This window comes from Perissodus microlepis, chromosome 9, assembly GCF_051167445.1.
Source record: "Perissodus microlepis isolate ML-2025 ecotype Zambia chromosome 9, ASM5116744v1, whole genome shotgun sequence".
NCBI lineage: Eukaryota > Metazoa > Chordata > Actinopteri > Cichliformes > Cichlidae > Perissodus > Perissodus microlepis.
In genome coordinates, this window is record NC_140469.1 from 18,897,334 (window position 1) to 18,917,466 (window position 20,133).

The following is a 20,133-nucleotide window of genomic DNA, read 5'->3' on the forward strand; positions in this document are numbered from 1 at the left end:
CTTTCGTCTATTCTCTCCGGCTTGTCTCTCCATTTCTTTCCTCGGGCCTAAATTTGCAGCTCAGCTCAATGCATGAAAATGCATGAAATCTGAAACACTTTTATCTTTTCCCAGAAAAGTGAAGCATGATCGGGTCCCTGTGTATTTTTGAGCGTGTGTGGCTACCATGCTTAGGAAGTAGAGTGGTTTTCTCTTCATTTTTTGTCTGCTGACCTCTGATCTCATAGTAGCACCACACTTTTTCTTTGTAAATAGGATATATTCAGACATTTACAACCATATACCCACCAATCCTGCTATGACCAATGCAATTATAATGTTGACAGCTGTAATAATGTAGTTCCATGCTGCAAGGTAGGGCTGTGCAATATGAACAAAATCTCATATCCCGATATAAGAATTCTATCGTCCCGATAACGATATAAATCACAAAAATGTAACATTTTCTGTAAATTATGTGAATCTCGGGCAGCTCGACTTGCGGGAAGTGTTTCCAGCTGCGCGTCATGTAGCTGGAGTCGAGTGTTTTAACCGATGCATTAAACTATACATTTTTAGACATAAGTTGTAACGGCCGCCGTTTTCTTTGTGAGTATTTATTACACGCCGTACTGCGGGGAAAAGCCTGTTCTAATGTTTGAGTCTAAGGTTTATTTTTTAGCACCTGGCGGCTCTTTTTTACTTCTCATCCGTAAATAATCTGCTCTTTCACGTGATTCAGTTTATTTTGAAAAGTCTCAACAGGATCTTGAACTTTATTGTGAAAGGTTTATGTGAAACATAAGCGGACACGCGATGGTGTTACCATCGTTGTTGCTAACGACAATGCATAAAACAGGCGCTTGTCCGTCAGTAGTGTGGTTATATTAAATATAAGAGAAAGAGAGAAAGAAGAAATTAATATCGCCACTACAGTGACCATCAAAAGGATGAAAAAATATTGCCGTAAACAGTTTATTTTGCGACACCACGAAACAAACGATAGCATAAAATGAAACGATAGACGTTTTTATATCGTCATCCGATATATATCGTTATATCGAACAGCCCTACTGCAAGGTGTCATTAATGCTCCACAAACACAAACCAGTCAGGTCTTTACACTGAACAAAGAAATAATTATATTGAACATAAATGTAAGTTGTGCATAAGTAATTTTAATTACTTCACAATTTCCTGGTAATTTAGTGGAAAAACAAATAATATTTTCTGAGCTTACAATGTAAGTACACTGTACTTTCTGGTGTGAGGGCTGTATTATGGAGTGTTTTACTAGAAAGGAGACACATATACTGTAAGTAATCTTAAGTACAACATAAGTTAAAAAAGATGATTAAATAATAAAAAAATCATCAACATAATGAAGATTAATTAACGATGTAACAAAATAAAGCTGTAAAAAGGCTAAATTAATCCACTTAATAATAAGGCTCGTGCCCTGAAAAGTACAGCGTATTTACGATGGGGAAATTTTCTGCAAAATTACCAGGAAATTATGCAATACTTAAGTAATTGTAACTGCATAAGTAATTTTAATTACTTCAATTTACTTACATACTTAAATTTTGCTTCCTGTAAAAATCTGACTTGTTACACCTTTATTCTAAATTACCTGCCTTTAAGAATTTGTATTTCAATATAATTACATCGTAATTTGAATTACAGGGGAATTAAGCCCTTAAACTCCAGCCATATAATTATAAATATTGTAAATATTTCAGTGCATTCAACCACAACCACAGAGGATTAGATGGTATGTGATGAGTCTGAAAGATGTTTATGATTATATCAAGAATAAATTCAACAAGAGATCAAAGCTCAGGGGAATGAGATGAACGAGTCTGGGTCGCTGTGACCCTGATTAGTCTCTCTCCATCTCTCTCTCTCTAAATCACAATGACGCATGCAAGAAAACAAATGCAGATTTTGTGCAGAAAAACAGAAACATGGATGAGCGGCTCACACCAGATGATGCATGAAGTTTGACACATTAGAGGTGGGGCTGTTGTAAACAGTCCTACCTGAAGGAAGTGGCAAGTGCGTCCCTGCTCGGCTTTCACCAGAGCTTTATCTAGGTTGACTGAGGCCTTCTGGTAGACTTCTCTTGCTCTGCTCACCGTCAGAGTAGAAGACCATGAGCTCTTCTTCAGCTGAACTTGGCCATCGAGTGCACTCATCAGCGGCAGCCCTCCACCGCTGCCCCCCGAACACGTTGAGCACTTCACATCGTTGTTGCTACGTGACGTCTTGAGAGACTGGGCGCTGATAGTGTTATAGGACTCCATGAAATACTGCGACTGGGATTTTTCTGGATGACGCCCCATAGTCATGACCCCAGAGGGCAGGCCTCCACTGTTGCCCGCATGTTGATGATGGTAGAGGCACACTTCCCGGTCAAGCGTGTCATCTGAGCTCCAGTAGCCTGAGATGGCAGAGCGCATCTTAGGCTCCGACTTGGAGCGGTCTTTGCTCTTACTGCGCTTGCTGTGCTTTAAGGTGCCAGAGGATGATGGTGGATCATCAGGACTGGATTTGCTGCCATTCATCCTCCCACTTCCTCCTCCACCAGACCCTGAGGGCCCCTCCAGGGAGTGTGACTTGGTGAAAAGCTTCTGGACAGAGTGAACAAGGTGGCGGATTCGACCGGGGCTGTCACTGCGTTGGTGCTCCACAGCAGTGCGCTTATACTGCAGTGTGTGGTAGCCTTCACGCCGCAATGGTGCCTGGCTCTCAAACTGCTCTAGCAGGTTAGAGGGGATGCGATTGTTGTTTCCTCCTCCACCTCCCTTACTGCTCGGCCCGGTGTAAGGCACCAAAGCACCACACTCCTCCTTTAGCTCATGGTGAGAGCTGTACTGTCTGCGAGGGAAAGTGCAGCTGGCCAGATCAGGATAGGTACTGCACTCAGACTGGAAGGAGTTCCTTTGGGTATAGCAAGGGTGGTCAGCAGGATGAGCATCCCCAGAGTTTAGGAAGTAGGACCGACGATCTGAGTGTCCCAGGGTCATCGAGTCGTAAGAAGGGTCGCAGGTCACTGTGTGATGGTGACTGCGACTGCTGGACAGACCTTTCATTGTCATCGTGGCCAGGTCTTCAACTGCTGCCGCAGGAAGTCTGCAAAGGCCCAGAAACTAGCTCTGCAAAGAAAAACACAGCCATGGGGAAGAACAGACAAACAAACAAGAACAGAGAGAGACAGAAAACAGAATTATAAATATCTTCTATTTGCATACACTTAAAAGCACAATTTAATGTTTTCATCTGATTTTATTCGAGGAAGATGATTTTTGGCCGTCCTTCACAGCTGAGAAAATCTGATGTTGACAGGCCTTGGACCTATTCTTGCCTCAAAGTCTTTGATTTTTGCCCTTCAAAACTTCAAAAGGAGGATTTCTAAATATAGCAGCCATTTGGCATGTTGTCCCAGACACCCAGATCTGTCCTCAAGCCTCTTCCTCCATTTCTCTGTTTAGTCTACTACATTTCAGTGAACAAAAAAATGACAGCGAATCAAGGAAACAGAGAACTAAAGCAAGAAACGGTAGCAAGAAGAGATCAAATCTATTTCAAGTGTGTGCTAAATTTGTTCAAGGCTACTGTAAAATGAAACTTCAATGGAAGTCAAAGATACAAGAAATCAGGGATGGGAATGCAGCGACTTTACCACAACTGTCCTCTGTCTCACAAATTTAATCCAGTGCTTTCATGTTTGGGTAGCACTAAAACAAAAAAGAAAACATATCTAGTTTTGCTTTACAGCTTACCTGCTCGCTGAGTAAATATGCACATCCCCACACCCACAAATACAATCAGTGATCACATATCCCCTCTATACCTCTAGGTCTTCTAGGGGGAAACCAATTGGCCAGTAAAACCCAGCTGACAGCTTCTGGGCTGGTTGAGGCAACTGCAATAAACGGCCTTGCCCTTACAGGGTGACTACAAAAGAGCGGCATACATCAGCACCCTTAAACTGCCTTCCTTACCCATGTGGGGCTGTGGCTGGCTGGTCGGTGAACCCACACTGTTTCCAGTGGACTGGAGGTATAGCTAACAAGACAATAATCGGAGCCCACGCACCTCAGGGTAGCACAGTGACAGCAGTGAGGCTTAGCCTCAGCAGGCAATTCATTACACTGATTTACAATGCAGTACCAAAGGCCACTAAGGTATATTTTATTAAAAAAAAAAAAAAGGGAAAAAAAGGGTTGGGAGTTAGGGTGGGAGAAATGAACATAGGACAAACAAAATGATGGAGGCTGAGCAGCAGAATTAAATATCATGGCAAGCATTTACTTCCCTTGAGGACATGGTGTTGGGTGCATGTGAGGTGCAGTTAAGTGAATGGCTGTACTGTTGAGAGATTTATTATTTTCTTTGACTGTAAACTAGGTGCTACATTAATTGAAAAACTAGGGGAATAATTCATGCAATTTCCTTGTCTCCGCTAAACCAGAGGATTAAATCATTCAGGGAGAGAATTAAGCAAATAGATTTCTCTTATTGTATGAGTGAAAATGGAAAATCCACAGTGGTCAGTCCCCACCCCCACCCACCATCCGCAACGCACTCACAAGAGCGAATTCACATGCGGCACCCACCGCGTACAACAAAGACGTGCACAGTGTCCGCTTCTTGCAGAGCACTTAAAAAGTGGGCTGTGTCCAACTAAAGGTATTCATTGCAGTTGACAGAGATCTCTTCTGTTGGCCACTGAAGCACAGAATGTGACCTAAATAAAAGGCCCTCGCGGTGATCCACAGCAGCGTGTTTGTGGCACAGCTGTCTGCAGAGCTGCGCTAAAGCTGAAAAGCTGAAGTTGGGTCATGTTGGCTATTTGCCTGCTAGCAACAAATACCCATGCGCACACGCACACACACACACACACACACGTTAACCTGACAGACTGCATATACATGCAGAATTTTGATGCTGCTCGCTCGTAAAGAGCAGTTTATCAACAACACAAAGGACCTGGTTGTAACGGGTTTGTCAGGTATGGCCTTCAGTTATAAGCGCTCAAAGACACCTGTGGTTATGTATTATGCTGTATGTCCACTGGAGGTGACTGACCCAGTTATGTCTACCTGTCTGGGTAACCAACCACAATTTTGTGTGCCAGGAGTTAATTGTAGTGTCAACTGAACTGTGGAATAGGGGTCTTTATGGCCACACAGATAGCACATGTAGCTTCTCTTTTATTTTTGCACACACTAAAAGACGGGAGTAACCAAAGTGCAAGCTCCTTCATCACTCCTCACAGAGTGCAAATATTACATAGCAGATGTTCTGTTGCTCTAATTACAGGACCAATAATCATCAATATGTAAAGAAACGTAAAGCTTGATGAAGGCTTAGCTATGAGTGTAGAGCTGCTGTTTTGGGTCTTCCAGTGAGAAGGGGTGCTTAAAATCATGGCTTCCACAGTACGAAAAGCAACAAGCAAACAAAAGAACATCAAGAAGTTTGAGAGAACTTGTTCCTTCTACTTTGTGTAAACAGCCTCTAAAAACCACTGAGAGTTCATTACATTTAAAGTGATTGCTGAACAGCAAGGTGTGCAAACAAAATGCAGGAGTAGATAAAACAAGCCAGGCTATGAATGTTAATGCTCATTAACACCTGTGCTTCATCAGCACAGCGGGAAAAAAATCTATTTGGATGCCAGCTTTCTTTGGGGTTAGATGAGATGAATGTAAAATAGATTTTTCCTCATCATCTAACAGCGTAAGCAGGCAAGGACGCAGCGTCACAGTGGCAAAATCTACTCTTAATCTTCTTCTACCTCACCATTAGTGAGTCACACTTAAACAAATAAAAAAAAGTGGCATGGAAATGCAAAGCAGCACTGACTTACAGCACACCATCTTAGGAAGTGTTGGAATCAATAAGCATTAGAGTGAGAAGACTACTGTAGCTTCTGCTGGTGAAAAAATACAAAGCCGCTGTACAGACAGCAGACAGTCCATCTTCCTCAATCAACACTGAAAACTAGTTGCTGGATGGAGCTCGGGGTTTAGAGAGCCTCCATGAAGCCTTTAGAGGCTGCAAGGCTACGGAAAGTCTTCACTTCTCTCTTGAGCCTGGGTAATGCTGCCTCTAAAGAAAAAAAAGAACATTACCAATCTCCTCTTCACAGGAGATCAAATCGCCACAGCAAATCTGGCTCATACGTGTGTGTTTGTGTGTGTGCGTCTATGTGTCTGTGCTTGTTTCTAATCAAAAGAAAGAGTTCAGCGCTTTACCTCCAGTTTCCAGGTCCAGTAAAGTTCTCCTTTGATCGTGCAAATGTTTGCAGTTAGGCATACTGCATAATATTACTGACCAGAAAGGATGTAAAGGTGAAGATGCTATAGACACAAAAAATATATTTTTTATTGCTTTCCATGTGTAAGACATAAAAGGGCAATAAGTCTTTACCCATGTGATTTTCAACTGCAATGTATGTCTGTGTAGGTTCTCAGTCATCAGGTCATGGTAATCTAAGGAGCTTGGAAAGAAAAGCAGTGGGACTTCTTTAAGTTTCTTGAAGACGCTTCACTCTCATCCAAGAAGCTTCATCAGTTCTAAGACCAAATGGTGGAGAGACCCAGGTATATAAGCCCTAGTAGGAGTTGTCCCTTAAGACGATGGCTGACCCACTATTGATTATGTGACTCATTACATGAGACAACGTGTGAAAAAGTGTAACGCTGACCCTAGTTGTGTCAGTTGATCCCAATTACTGCAGTGTACATGCTTCTCAAAAAGACAAATATTTACTCCTACATGCCAAATGATTCAGAATTCAATATGTTTATGACAAAATAGGCAAATAAGAGTTTCTTGACATTTCAAATAAGACATATTTGTCTCCCAATACTTTGATTACCTGCATGCATACTTACATGTTGCAAAGGTAAGGCGATACTGTACACTGTGCTCTGCATTTTCATAAAAATTTGAATGCAAAATACGTATTTGTTTTGGTTTAATGGGCTATGCTGCTCGGCTCTTTTTTCAGGTCAGTATTCGTGCACGTATGACCTGGTGTGCCTACATATGAAGCCATGCTAATAGCTTTGGTTTCATTTTCTCTGGTTTTAACATCTGTTTCTGAGCTCTGAGACTTGTGCTGCCACTGCACTTCACCAGCAGGCAAAAGGCTGTGGTGCCTCTAGAGATGACATTTGAAAAGCTTAACTTTAATGTCAAGCAATTTAAAATAAAGTGTCTCTCTGTAAATAAAGCTCTGGTTAATTTGAACAATCCATAGATCTTGCTGGAGTTTTTTAAACCGAAACATAACATACATTTTCTTATGGCTTTTCTTACTCGAGAAGGTGGCGCGGGTCAGTCACGTTCACACCTAAGGCCAGTTAGAATCAGCAGTCAATGTAGAAGTCAACATAACCTGCAGGTTTGAACCTAATAAATTGCCTTTAACACCTCAGCAATAAAATCCTGAGAGTAGCTGATATCCAATAACTATGAGTAACTAACTAAGTATCCAGTATAGTTTGTTTTTGTGAAATAAGCCATTAAACAGCATAAAAAGACTACAGAGGCTCATAGATGAACAATGTAATTACAGTAATGCTTTTCTGAGTGAACAGATCAACAATGAAACGGAAAGTAAAATGCTGCCTGCAAAATATCGAGTATTTTAAAAAGTACTAAATTCTCTACCTTGCCTCAGACACAAATACATACAAGGTTTATTGAGAAATTCTGTCGAGCCACTTTAGCCACACACTAACAACTTCAACAAAACTCACCCACATTTTTAAATGTACTTGAAAGACACCCATGAGAGAGCTGCAGCTGGCAGTGAAACAACAGTGACAGAGAGGATATTCTCATCCTGAATGTGTGAACAGTGTCTTAGAAAAAAACCAAAATCCCACAGAGAACGATGTTGTAGAACATTTTTAAGACAGCCAGGGGCCCAAAAAAAAAAAATTGAGGAAAATTGTATTTTTTTTTTCTGCGATTATGTAAAAGTGGCTTTTAGGAATGCCAGGAGAGGCTGGGTACCACTAACTTTAACGTCTTGCTGTTAAAATGGCTCTTAAATGATAGATGACTGTCTTGAATGACGGTCCTCACTGACTGCACCAAGACAACACTCTGAACAAAAGCTGCACATGATTGCTTCTGGTTTATGAGATATTCTTCGTTAAACGTATGTCTGCACAAGCAATATCAGACATGATAGGAGTCACACAAAAAGGTAAATTGACAGAAATAGCACACTTTCAGCATGCCATCTCATTTCCAACCCAGAACACTTGATGTTACACCAAGAGATAAGGAGGCAGTATATCTTTACCATATAAATAAATGACAGCTTACGCAATGTGTTTCCACCGTAATTTGTGATTGTTAGTGGGCTTTATTCAAAACACTTAGGAATGAAATATGCTGCTGGCATCCTATCAAAACATTTTAAATAACTTGACAAATAAACACATATTTAAGGCACAGCTTTAAAGCGTTTTTTTCTTTTGCTTAGCCAAACAGATTCTTCTACCTTCTGATCGAGGTAGTTTCACCTGACGCATAATAAGCGTGTTTCCTTTCACTGTATTGGCTGCATTATAAACCTGCATGCCGTCATGGATGGATTGATGTTCCTGGTTTCCACAAGACAGCTCCTTTGTCACAACCAAACTAATTAGGCTGACTGTCAGGGCTCCCTCTGACAAATGGAGTGACTGTGTTGAGTTATAGCTCAGGACCCATCAGAGACAAATTCCTCTGGTGATGAGGTCTATTTGATGAAGGTAAACAAATTAACGCATGCATTAACTTTAGAAAAAGCCTGGTGTTGTTGGTGTCAGGCAGAGCTGTCATTGCAGGATGTTTAAAGAAATTCAATAACACAAGCTAATGTACACAATGCCCCAACGGAGGCAACTACGCAAGCGATTCAGAGGTCATTTTAATGTTATGTCAGGGACTGTGGATTGTGCGAGTGCATTTCTGTGTAATTTTTTGATTTGCTCATTTATATTTAATTCAACCTTTCTTCTATTTTTGTTTCCGTTAAAGTACCACCAAACCTAAAAAAAATATTTGCTGAGATTTTGGAGGAACTTTAATGTTAACGGTAGCAAACTTTAAAGTCGACTTCTGTTAAAGGTGCTATAAAAATATAATAATAGTTGTTTTTCAAAGTTTAATCCTTGAATTTTTAACACTTTAAAGCCTGAACAACGTAATACTTGCCAGAAATGTTTAATTTGTTGAGAATTATTTGCGATTTATCTTTGGGTTATATGTGGGAAAAACTACACTTATACTGTGCAGCAGGGTGTTGTTCAACAGCTTTGTCCTGCAACTGTTACTCTCTTATTCTAAGTGAATTTCATCTGTTAAACATTATGAACAGAAACAACAAAAAAGATATAATATAACAATAGAAAAGTACTGTAAAGCTCCCATGCTGAATAGGATTCTTGACATTTCTCTTAAATAATGTATTCATTCAGGAAGCTTTTGGTCTTTAAAGAAAAGGGACTCGAGTAGCTCTGACACTGCTTTGCCTCCATAACGAAAGGCCACGACTCTGCTGAGATTGCAGTTGTATGGCTTCAGGTTGAATCTATCATGGATATACTGTAAGAATAAAGGACAAAGATGCAGCTTCTAGATGCCACTTTCTTTTTAAAGGGTACGTTTGTATTCAGATATGATAAAATCAGTTTTATAAGGCAGTCATGTGATCTGTAAGGGTACTTCTTCAGCTTGCTATTTGTAATTTTAACAACTTTAACAACCCCAATCTATTTTTTTGGGTACAGCTTTTTCTTTTTTTTTTAAGATATCTACTATAAAATATCTTCTATGATGACTGTAGCATATGTGTATATATGTAACTCTGTATGTACCCCATCTCCTCCTTAAGGGTGGGCCAATCTGAATGAAACTTGCACAAACACATAGCAGATATTAACATCTTTATCTTTTAAAACACGTGTTATAAATTCTATTTAAATGAGTTATAAATAGATTTATAATATAAACAAATTAAAATATAAATGATTTACTATTAAAGCAGCAGTTTAAGATTAAATATTACTATGTATTATGTTTCTTAAATGTGTCTTTAACAATTAGAGGCTAAAAATGTAAGTTTATTTGGTGATTATCACTGGCTATACCAACATTATTATATTCCACGTAAACATTAAACCCAAGGTTTTGCTTTCCTTCAAAACTGAACAGATTTATGTCGCTTGACTTTGTAGCCTGTTAAGAAAAAATATATATATATTATTGTTATATATATGTATTCTCATTCATATATGAATTTTTTGTTAAGTGTTTAGAAACAAACAACTTTTGTTATCTGTTTTTTGTGGTTTGATGAAGACATAAAGAAGAACAAGATAAACTAACAATACAACTCTGCGCCACACACAAGCACAGTGAAAAAGCGCTGGGGGCCTGCCAAAAACTGCCCCGAGGGCAGGTTGCATCTAATAATAATAATAAAACTCAGATTGTTTGAATAGACGCAGTATATAAGCACAATAAACCAACAGACTTATACACCAGCAATGGTAATTTATGAAATACCCTACAGGCTACATTATATCAGTGCAGCTGTCCTAAACAAAGCTGTCGGTAACGCCAAAACTGCTGATGAAATATTTAAATTAAATTAAAACTTTAGTTTAGTAAAACAATATAGAATAGGCTATTAGGGTTCGGTCCAAAATCCTCAATGTAGACTAGAACATTAAACTTAATACAAAGCAACAACAGAGTTGCACAAACAAGAAGAACTGATTATGGGGAGTATGTGTGTTGCCCAAAAGCAATTTTAGAGGATAATAAGGCTATAAGAATAAAAGGTCACTTTGACCTGTTCCAAATAATCCACCTTCACAAACCTTGATATTATATTAGTGTGACAAATTACTATTTTCTTTCTCCTCCCTCTCTCAATTCTTTTTTTTAATAAAGTTCAATAAAGCTATCCATAAAAAGCAGTCAAGGAAATTGGACAAGGGAGGACAGTATCGCCATGGAAACAAATGGATTTTCTGGTGGAAAACAATGTGTTTTCAGCTCAGCTAGTGACAACTCATATGTACCAACCGCTTTGGGATCATACATGCGGACAGCAACAGGAGTCACCATTTCTTGTGCTTTATATCTTCATGTGTCCCCCGGGCATGCAGGGAAACTGTGAAAAATGTGTGAACCTCAGACTTATCATCTACATTTAGAGGGAAGAATTTCTGAGTGGTGACAAAAACAGTTCTGACCTATTTATTTTTGTTCCTGAAGAAACGTCTAATTTAACATGATGAATGAATAAAAACCCAAAGGTTTTCACTTTTGTTTATGATTTTGCACTACAATGACCAAAACACATTGTTTATTTATATATTTCTATGGCATGAAAAATGAAGAGCTTCAATCATTCTCCTTAATTTGCATTTTGCAACAATTCCTCTAAGTGGGACGCTGTAACATTCAAAAAGCTATTCCGAGCCTGCCAACGCACAAACTCATAAAGCAGAAGGTAAAAAGTATAGCCTGTGTTACACAATCTCACACAATAGTAATGTTTGTGCTTTTATTGTCTCTTAAGAGCTATGAAATCTGGGGCACCTAATTCGGGACTACGTGGAAGTGGTGTAGTGATGACGGTGAAAGCTAAATCGAAACGTGGAGAGTCAGGATCTATGTGCATGTGCATCTGTGTGCATGTGCTACATAACTCTTTGTACCCTCATCCATCAAGCGCATGCATGACCCACATGTGAAAAAGTTGCTAATGCTGCTGATGTTAATGTACGCCTTGCAACTCTTTCCTCCTTGTGGCATTTTTGCTGTGTTAATACACTTGTAGCCAAACGCTGCTTCATTGTTACGGCTAATTTAAGTGATGCAAACGTTTCAGAGCAGCGCATATAAACTGAAAAAGGGCATTTAAAACAAGCATTAAATAGGGGGTATATTAGACCGCCTTCTGATTTTTCTTCCTGTTATCCAACACTGTGATGCCGCATAGTGCGTGACTTCATTCATATTGTAAAAGCATTGGTGATGTGAAAAGGCATACAGACCCACATTCACTGCAGTAAAAATCAGGTTATGCGCATGCACTTTGCTTGTACAGTATGCACAGTATAGTCACTTGCTACTGTCGGGCAAGATTAGCATCACAGTATTGCCAGAGGCATGCACAGTGTCACGTGACTTTGAACAACTGACTCTACAGTTAATTACATGTCAGAAAACAAAGCTGGCATAAAGTGCACATAGCTATGTGTTAATATGCTTTTAGCTAATATAGAACTCTGAACTTTTATTGTACGGGACTGATGCAAAAACAAAACTAATACACATGAGGCCTAATGCCAAACAATGACATGTGATTTGCCAGTATTGTAATTCTATAATGAAATAACTTAAACAGCTTAAAAAATCCAGAAAAAAAAGCCCCTGCAAAAGCATTAATTTTAACATCTGTTTCTGTTTGGTAGGCACTTTCCTGGCAGGGAAGGGCTGGCAGCTGACTGAGGCCTTTTGATGAGATTACCTGTACAGAGGAGTGCAGCAGTGCAACATGGGGAAAAGAATAACTTGGAAATATGTCACATATTAACTTGTTTTGTAAGCTCCAGTATATTTTTCTTTGTGTAAAGACTATTATCAGCTGGCCTTTGTCACTACTCCAATATTCACTGCTCTTTGTGGATTTAGCCATCTGAATTCAACAATAAGCAGATGTTTCATGAGCTATTATGACTGATTTCCAACCCCTAGACACCATAAAGCTAGCATTAGATTCCTTCACCGACTCAGCATTATCATCTTAAATATAAATGAATGACTGCTAACCTTGATTTGACCTAGTAACAGTACCTAAGATGTAACCAATCAAACACAGGAATCAAACACAGGATGAAACTGGCTATTATTTTCATGCGATCTTTAAATAACACAAAATTAGTAAACTTCAATTTGTTTTGCAATAAGTTTAACAAAAATATAGTTCAGCAACACACCAAATAGAGATCCAGTGTCCACAATGTCTGACTTAAAAATTCAAAAATGAATTAGGACATTAAATGTAAGTTTTAAATTTCCAGCCTATAAAATTTCCCTTCCTCTCCTTTCCCCTCTTTCTTACACACTGATGATTTTTAGCAGCTGTACATTTCCCTCACACATTTTTTGTGACAACACACAGAAACAGTTTGCTTTTTTTGTTGCTTCTGAAATTTCTTGCCACTTCAAAATATTAATACTTAATGTCAGCTCCTGTTCTGTAGCTATGTAGGTGCACAAGTACTGTGACTATAACTTTACATCTGCACAATGCAACACATCACACTGAAAGTAAAAGGGATGTTGAGGCTGTAAGTGGGCCTTGGGATGTCATTATTTTCTTATTACTAAGCAAGTGTCTCCTTGCTGCCACTGGAAGCAAGGCCAGGATGCCGCACGGGAAAAGTTAACCCATTCAACACTAAAATGCATTAACCTGCCTATCAGATTTAATTGCTTATTAATTGAAGGTGTCAAAATGCTACTCTGAATCTTTTAGTCCATCTTTAAGTCCTAACTGTGCAACACCTCTAAGAAAAAGCTTGGCAATTTGTGTCTCTCCCTTGCAGTGGGTGGCATGTCACATCCAGGACACATCAACAGATGCTTGACAGATCTGGGAGTGTGATCCAACTGAGCAAGAGGGGAGGATGGGGGGTCTAACCCACTGCCTATTCGTATGAGTGCTGGTGGATGCAAATCCAATGTGTCACATACATGCACAAGGCAAGCAATCGTAAAAACAGATACTAGCCAGTGAATAAACATGCTGGACACACACTCACACAGAGGCTAGGAGGCATTCTTCCAGCTCTCCCTGCACACTGTGGAGAGTTGATCCTCAACCAAACATGCTGCCTGCACAGAGAGCAGGTGTCAGACCAGGTGAGTACTGTGCACTGACAGGTAGCATGTGACCTCGCATCAAAACCTGGCGGAACGGACAGGGCATGCAAATTCCCAACTAAATAGCATCCACAAGGCTCATGTCACCAAAAAAAGCATCTCCTGCCAACTCAACCCTAGTCGAGACTCAGCAGCTGGCAGCTGCATAAGATAGTGGTCACCTTCATATGTCACTCTGTGCAGATGTTCAACAACATCTATAATCAATAACAAACTATTAGAACAGAACAGAACTGCACCATTTTTAAAGATGCACGATCTTATCCTCGTTGATAGAATCACTTGAGCCAATATCCTAAAAGCAAAATAACTCCCAGTTTAATAATTTGTGTGTTTTTTGTGCACATAGGGCCATCTTAATCAATATTTCTGCATACGTAAACCTCCCTTTGCACGATTCAGGGATTTTTCAGGGTCACCTCTCTACTTGCTTCAATGAGATGCATTAAGCAATGTTCAGAATATTCTGCTCTGCTCACAATGTTCTTTTCCATTAAAGAAAGTTTCAATACAAGTAAGTGACTTGCAAATTTTAAAAAGTTATCTACTACTGCTGCACTTGAGCCAAACTACAATATTTAGTTTCAAGCATGAGGCTGAATACCATCTATTTTCACAGATATCAGGACTACAGAATCATGTAAATCATATCACCTGATTATGCTGAGTCACTGAATTTATTTATTTTTTTTTCATTTTTACAATGAGCTAAGAACACATTTATAGAAGTATTTCTTAAGTTGGTCCTTTACTGTCAAGGGTTTTTATTAGAAACAAAGTATTAAGTGTTGATAATGCTTTGCTGTTGAGTCTTTTATGAACAGCTAAATGAAGTGTGAAATGTGCAGTTCATTGAGCAAGTTAAATTAGCTTCCCATTTCATAAATTGCTTAGGTACCGACAGATAACAGCCTCCAACTTACCGGTACTGTATACTGAGGTAACAAACAAGCACATTAAACATCACTTACATTTCAGATGTTATCATGGGAGGAATCATTTTTGCAAGAAAAAGTTTAAATATGTCTTACTGTGAACTACAAAAGTGAGATGTTCAAGCTGGTTTCTACTTCTCTGTCTGACAGACAGCAGATTAAGGCTGATTTGCTGAAAGCTTCCAGAAAAGTTGTGATGCTGTGTAAAATGTAGATAAAAACATAATGCAATTAAATACAATAACATCTCTCAGTTTTTTTTCTTTGTACTATTTTCAATTAAGATTGTTGTCTAAATGAATTGCACCCTGTTTTTACTCAATGGGCTTGTATACTTAATTTATTATGTGCACAGTGCTACTATTTAAATCATTTACTACTGATTTCTTACACTTAATCTCTCAACTAGTCTCTACTGCAGCCTACTTATGTAAGAAAAAAAGCAGCAAATCACGACTGAAGCCCCCTCGCAGAACAAATGTGCTACTTCTAATGAGACTTGAGCAGATAATCTCATCCTTGCTGTTTTCTGTTAATCTCTGAGTATCATTGACAAGCACATTTGAGTGAATGTGGCATGAAGAAAAGATCTCATTTACACACTGTCAGTGGTGTATAAAATATCCATCTGGATGTCCAGTCATTTACTCCCAAGCACTCTCCCTACTCATTGCCTTACTTATAACCTTTCCCAATTATTTGATGATGATTCTTCCATCTTCTCCATATTCCCAACCCCAGGTGTTCATTCTGTTCTGCTGTGATTGCTAGTATCAGCATCATGGCTCTCCTCCCACTGGCCAAGATTGACTTCATCTAATTAGGTCCTCATTTGCCACATAATCTCCACAAACACAGTCTAAAGAAGCCTCTCGATGCTGGATACCAAATGTGTCATTTCCACAGGAAAACATCAAGATTTTAGCATTTTCAAAATTGTGAATTGAAAAGTGTAGCTGCACAGCAGGAATTCTTAGATATAGCCTCGGCCGTCGACCCATTTCTGCTTCTGGCTACAGTTTCCTTCACTTCCTTTTCAGGCTTCCCTGGGATTCACAGTACTTTGGCTTTGAGTCTGTTGGTAAAGAACATTACTTCTTTTCAAATAGATTCATATGTTGACCCATGCCAATACAATGATATGTTTTCAAATGGTAAGCTGTGCTTGCTGTAAATCCAGCTTTTTGGCAGTATCCCCAGACCTTAGGGTTCATGGTTGGCTTGTGTACAAGAGCTGAGCCAAAAATGTCATCCCATGCATGATTCTGTATTAACCACTAAATGATGATGGACTAGTTCCTATCTAATTCAGCTGCAGAACACACTTTTTATACTGGAAAAATGAAAAAACGCAAGTTTCTGAAAAATACTTCTTATTACATTATTGCACTGTTTCCCATCTAGCTACACTCAGTAACCCATAATGTAAAATGTGGTCATTTGTTTTTTTTAATCAATTTTGTGAAAACAAAAATATCAAAAACTATGGTTTCAGATTCTGTATTCAGAAACCTGTTTTAGTAATTTGTAGAAGCTCCTTTGGCAGAAAGTGCACATCCAAGGTTTCTTTGGTAAGTCTCCATAAACTCTGCACATCTTTGTGGATTTTATCCCATTCTTTCTGATCTTCCCAAACTCATGTCAGATTGGATTAGGAGTCGTGATCATCAGGTCTCTCTAAAGATGTTTCTGTGGAGTTTAGGTCTAGGCTCCCATCAAGGACAACCAGAGACTTGTTTTGAAAGAAGGAAGAAGAAGGAATGAGTTCATGTAAATGTATATATACATGGCCAAGGCTCTTCTTGGCCATGTATATATACATATACATATACATATACATGAACTCATTCCTCCTTCTTCTTCTTCCGGCCGCTTCCTTTAGAGGCCTCCACAGCAGGGATCATACATACATCTCATAGATGTCCTGCACCAGCCTCACATACTTCTCTGCCACTCCTGCCTTCAGGTTGAGTGTCATACCACTTCACCAATGTCAGGTTTTGGCACTGCAGCAGGTTTTTTGGATTTGGCTGCACTTATCCTTTCTTCACTTTTGACTTCTCTCCACGTCCCTGCTGCTTAGAAGCAAGCCCCATAGCATGATGCTACCACCAACTTGCTTCACTTAAGTCACATCATTAGCAATTAGCTAGCATTAATTCATGTTTTCAGAATATGTTGGTTTGAGATCTGCCCAAAGAACTCAGCCTTTGACCCATCAGCCTAGAAAATCTTATTCTCTGCATGCCCAGTCACTGAGTTTGATTGGATGAGCTTCATGAAGGGTTTATTTGAATAAGAGTCCTATTTGTTCCAAAGTTTTTCTCAATTCAATTATTGATACTACTATAGTTAGCCAAAACTTAATGGTTACACACATAAATCTATAGTTCATAAATTCTGCCCTGATCTATGCCATAGATGTTATGACTTAAGGTTTTTTTGGCTGACATGCAGTGTGGACTGTAAGAACATTTATGAATAAACAGGTGTGTGTTTCTAAGGTTTGTCCAGTCCATTGGCTTTGTCGTGCCAATCAAATTACAGACACATTTTATAAATGTGTCGACTGACTGCACGGAGACTGATTTTTTAAGATGTCTGGTGAATATAGAAAGCTAAAATTTTATGCTTGTGATTTTACAGCTTTAACTATTACATTTTCACTTAAATTAATATGTTAATATTAATAACAGAATTAACTGAAACAATTACTAAACAGGTCTGGGGTATATGAAGTTTTATATCACAAAACAAGTACTCTACTGAATATGGCTGATGTATCAGTAATACATTTTGTGTGCTCAACACAAACTGAAGTACTTTCTGGGCACAGCTACAGTTTTGCCAGATTGTTTGGTATTATTTATTATTAGTATTATTTTTAGGACATAAAATCCTTAGAACTGGGACTTGGTTATAATGCATGAGGCATACCACCGAGCACTAGGCTAGATCTTTGTTTGTATTTTACGCTATATAGTTGTGTTTTTAAGCACAAAAATGTCAAATTCATGAGCAGGATGGATCACAACATAAAGTAAAAGAAAATGATCAGGTGGGGTTGTTAATCTTAATGCTGGGATTAGCATTTTTATTGTTTCTCCTTAGAAATCCTTTGGCCTCCTGTCTGTTTGTTGTCTCCACCACATTGCTAGAGTGCTTATGCTGGCAGAGTAAACATGTTCAGCACTATTACCCACTATTACGCATTTTCACACACCTTTTAAAAAACTGTTTATCTCACCACCACCATCCACTCGGTAACAACTTATCATTACACAAAGAGGCAAAAAAAACCCCACTTTCATCCAGCAGCCCGAGAGAAACCTTTTTTCTTTTTTACCCATTCATCTCACCTCTTTCTATCATCCCCCTTTTTTCCTGCCACTCACCCCACAGCCACTCTGTGCTGTGTTTGTGTCTCTTTCTGTTTTTGCTGTCACTGATGGTAGGCTGTCAATCTTGACAGATGTGTTTCCACTAAGGATGCACTAAAAGGTTATATCTGCTGTGCAGAAGAGTGATTGCAAAAGGTCAAGCGTGAATTATGAATGTGCAGGTTCTTTGAGAAGGAGCTTTAATAAAGTTGATATTATATATGTTAAGGTGTTTCTTTATACTACTTTAGCCACTTTCTAAGTGGTCACTGGCCATGGTGCAATAATAAAGGTGCATCCAAAGCTGCTTATAGCAGCACTTTGTTCAATATAATGATTCAGTGGAGAACAAACATTTAAAATGTAACTCACCTTCTTTACTGCTTCATCTTCGGCATCTTTTCTCTCCTGTGCTTAATTCCACACCCCTTGTTGTCTGCGTATGCACATTTCTCCACCTTGAAGTGAATAAAGAGAGTCAGAATGAATTTATAACATATGAAAACACTCCTGTGGTGCTCTGCTGGCTAACGTGCTGGTCCCTGTGCCATGTGCTCATGCTGTGCTGCTGCTCTCTGCTCTTTTTCTAGGTTCACTTCAGACATACAACAAATAATGTAATACAAAATTAAATTAATACACAAATCATTCCCCCTTTTTGTAGAACCAATAAGAAAACTCTAGTCTTCTTTGGACAGAGTGGTTGGCTTAAGACATTAAATGACTGTGTGCATAATCAGCTAAGCCCCGTGTTGTTTGGCTGTAAAATCACAGCACTAACATGCTTGTTTTGAGCCTAAAACTCATCTTTTGGGGAGCTGTGTTTCAGGAAAGAGGGAGGAGATATGCAGAATTTATTTTAAGCCTATTTGTGCTTATTTAATCTAGTGCGTTAAATCCTTGAGGTGTTTTGAGGGAGGGTGAAAACAGTCTTTGTTTCAGGGTAACTACTCTCTAATATTGAAAAGCAGAGTGTGCAGATCACCTATACTCTTTTTCAGCTTCTGAAAAGTTTTAAAGAAAGGTTTATGTATGAAAAAAAGAACAACAGTGAGATGTGTTTTTAGTAAATATTCCTTCCTTGTAATATCCTGTCAAACTAGACTCACTATGCTTTTGAGAATCAACAAAGCTTTTGCAAATTAGGTTTCTAGAAAGCATCTCTTTTCTGATATTCCATGAAGGTGATGAAGAGGATGTGGCAGGTAGTTCATTGCGAGGGCATGGAACAGATGGTGGTCTGTCTGACGCTCACCGGGTGGGACTTGGTTTGGACAGGCTGGACATACACCCACTCGCACAGACACAGGTCAGGGCGAGGGCACCAACACTCCAGGGGGCTTTAGGTCTGCTTTACATGACAAGGATGTGTGGATGCACCAAACAGGGTGGTAATGAAAAGTTCATTAGAATTTGGTGCAGAAGTGGAATAAATCATATTCTCTTCATTGTGGTTTTTTGTGTTGGTCGATGACCAAGGGATTCACGAGCTTAAACAAATACTAAGTAAGTGTATATAAGGTCATTTTTGACTTGCCTGAATACAGAAAAGATTATTTCTACCATGCCAGACAGCTAAGTTAAACATGTAAATTAAATAACTTAGTAATATGATATTGCATGTATATAGCACATTTCATAACACAACACACAAACACACAATTAAATACAAGTCTGTGAGAATAAAAAAGTTTTGAGTTTGTTTTTGAATAGACAGTTCTAACTGACCTCAGGTCAGCGGGCAGCTTCTTCCAACAAACTGGAGCACAACAACTGAAAGCATCCTCAGCACACTGAGATCTAATTCTAGGAGCAGCTAAAAGATGTGCACTTGATGAGCTGAGAGGTCTGGTTGGTGT

At 39.0% G+C, this 20,133-nt stretch overlaps 1 protein-coding gene across 2 annotated transcripts in view; it reads right to left on the minus strand.

Annotated features, from left to right (window-relative positions):
* Positions 1-20,133, minus strand: part of dlgap1b (discs, large (Drosophila) homolog-associated protein 1b) — a 94,907-nt gene that overhangs the window by 43,829 nt on the left and 30,945 nt on the right. For both annotated transcript variants that reach the window (XM_084939451.1, XM_084939452.1), the window contains exons 2-3: positions 18,647-18,732; positions 2,022-3,137 (exon numbers count right to left, since the gene is read on the minus strand). In XM_084939451.1, coding sequence (XP_084795577.1) covers positions 2,022-3,080 — 1,059 coding nt within the window. In that variant the 5' untranslated portion in view covers positions 3,081-3,137; positions 18,647-18,732. The remainder of the gene's footprint in view (positions 1-2,021; positions 3,138-18,646; positions 18,733-20,133) is intronic.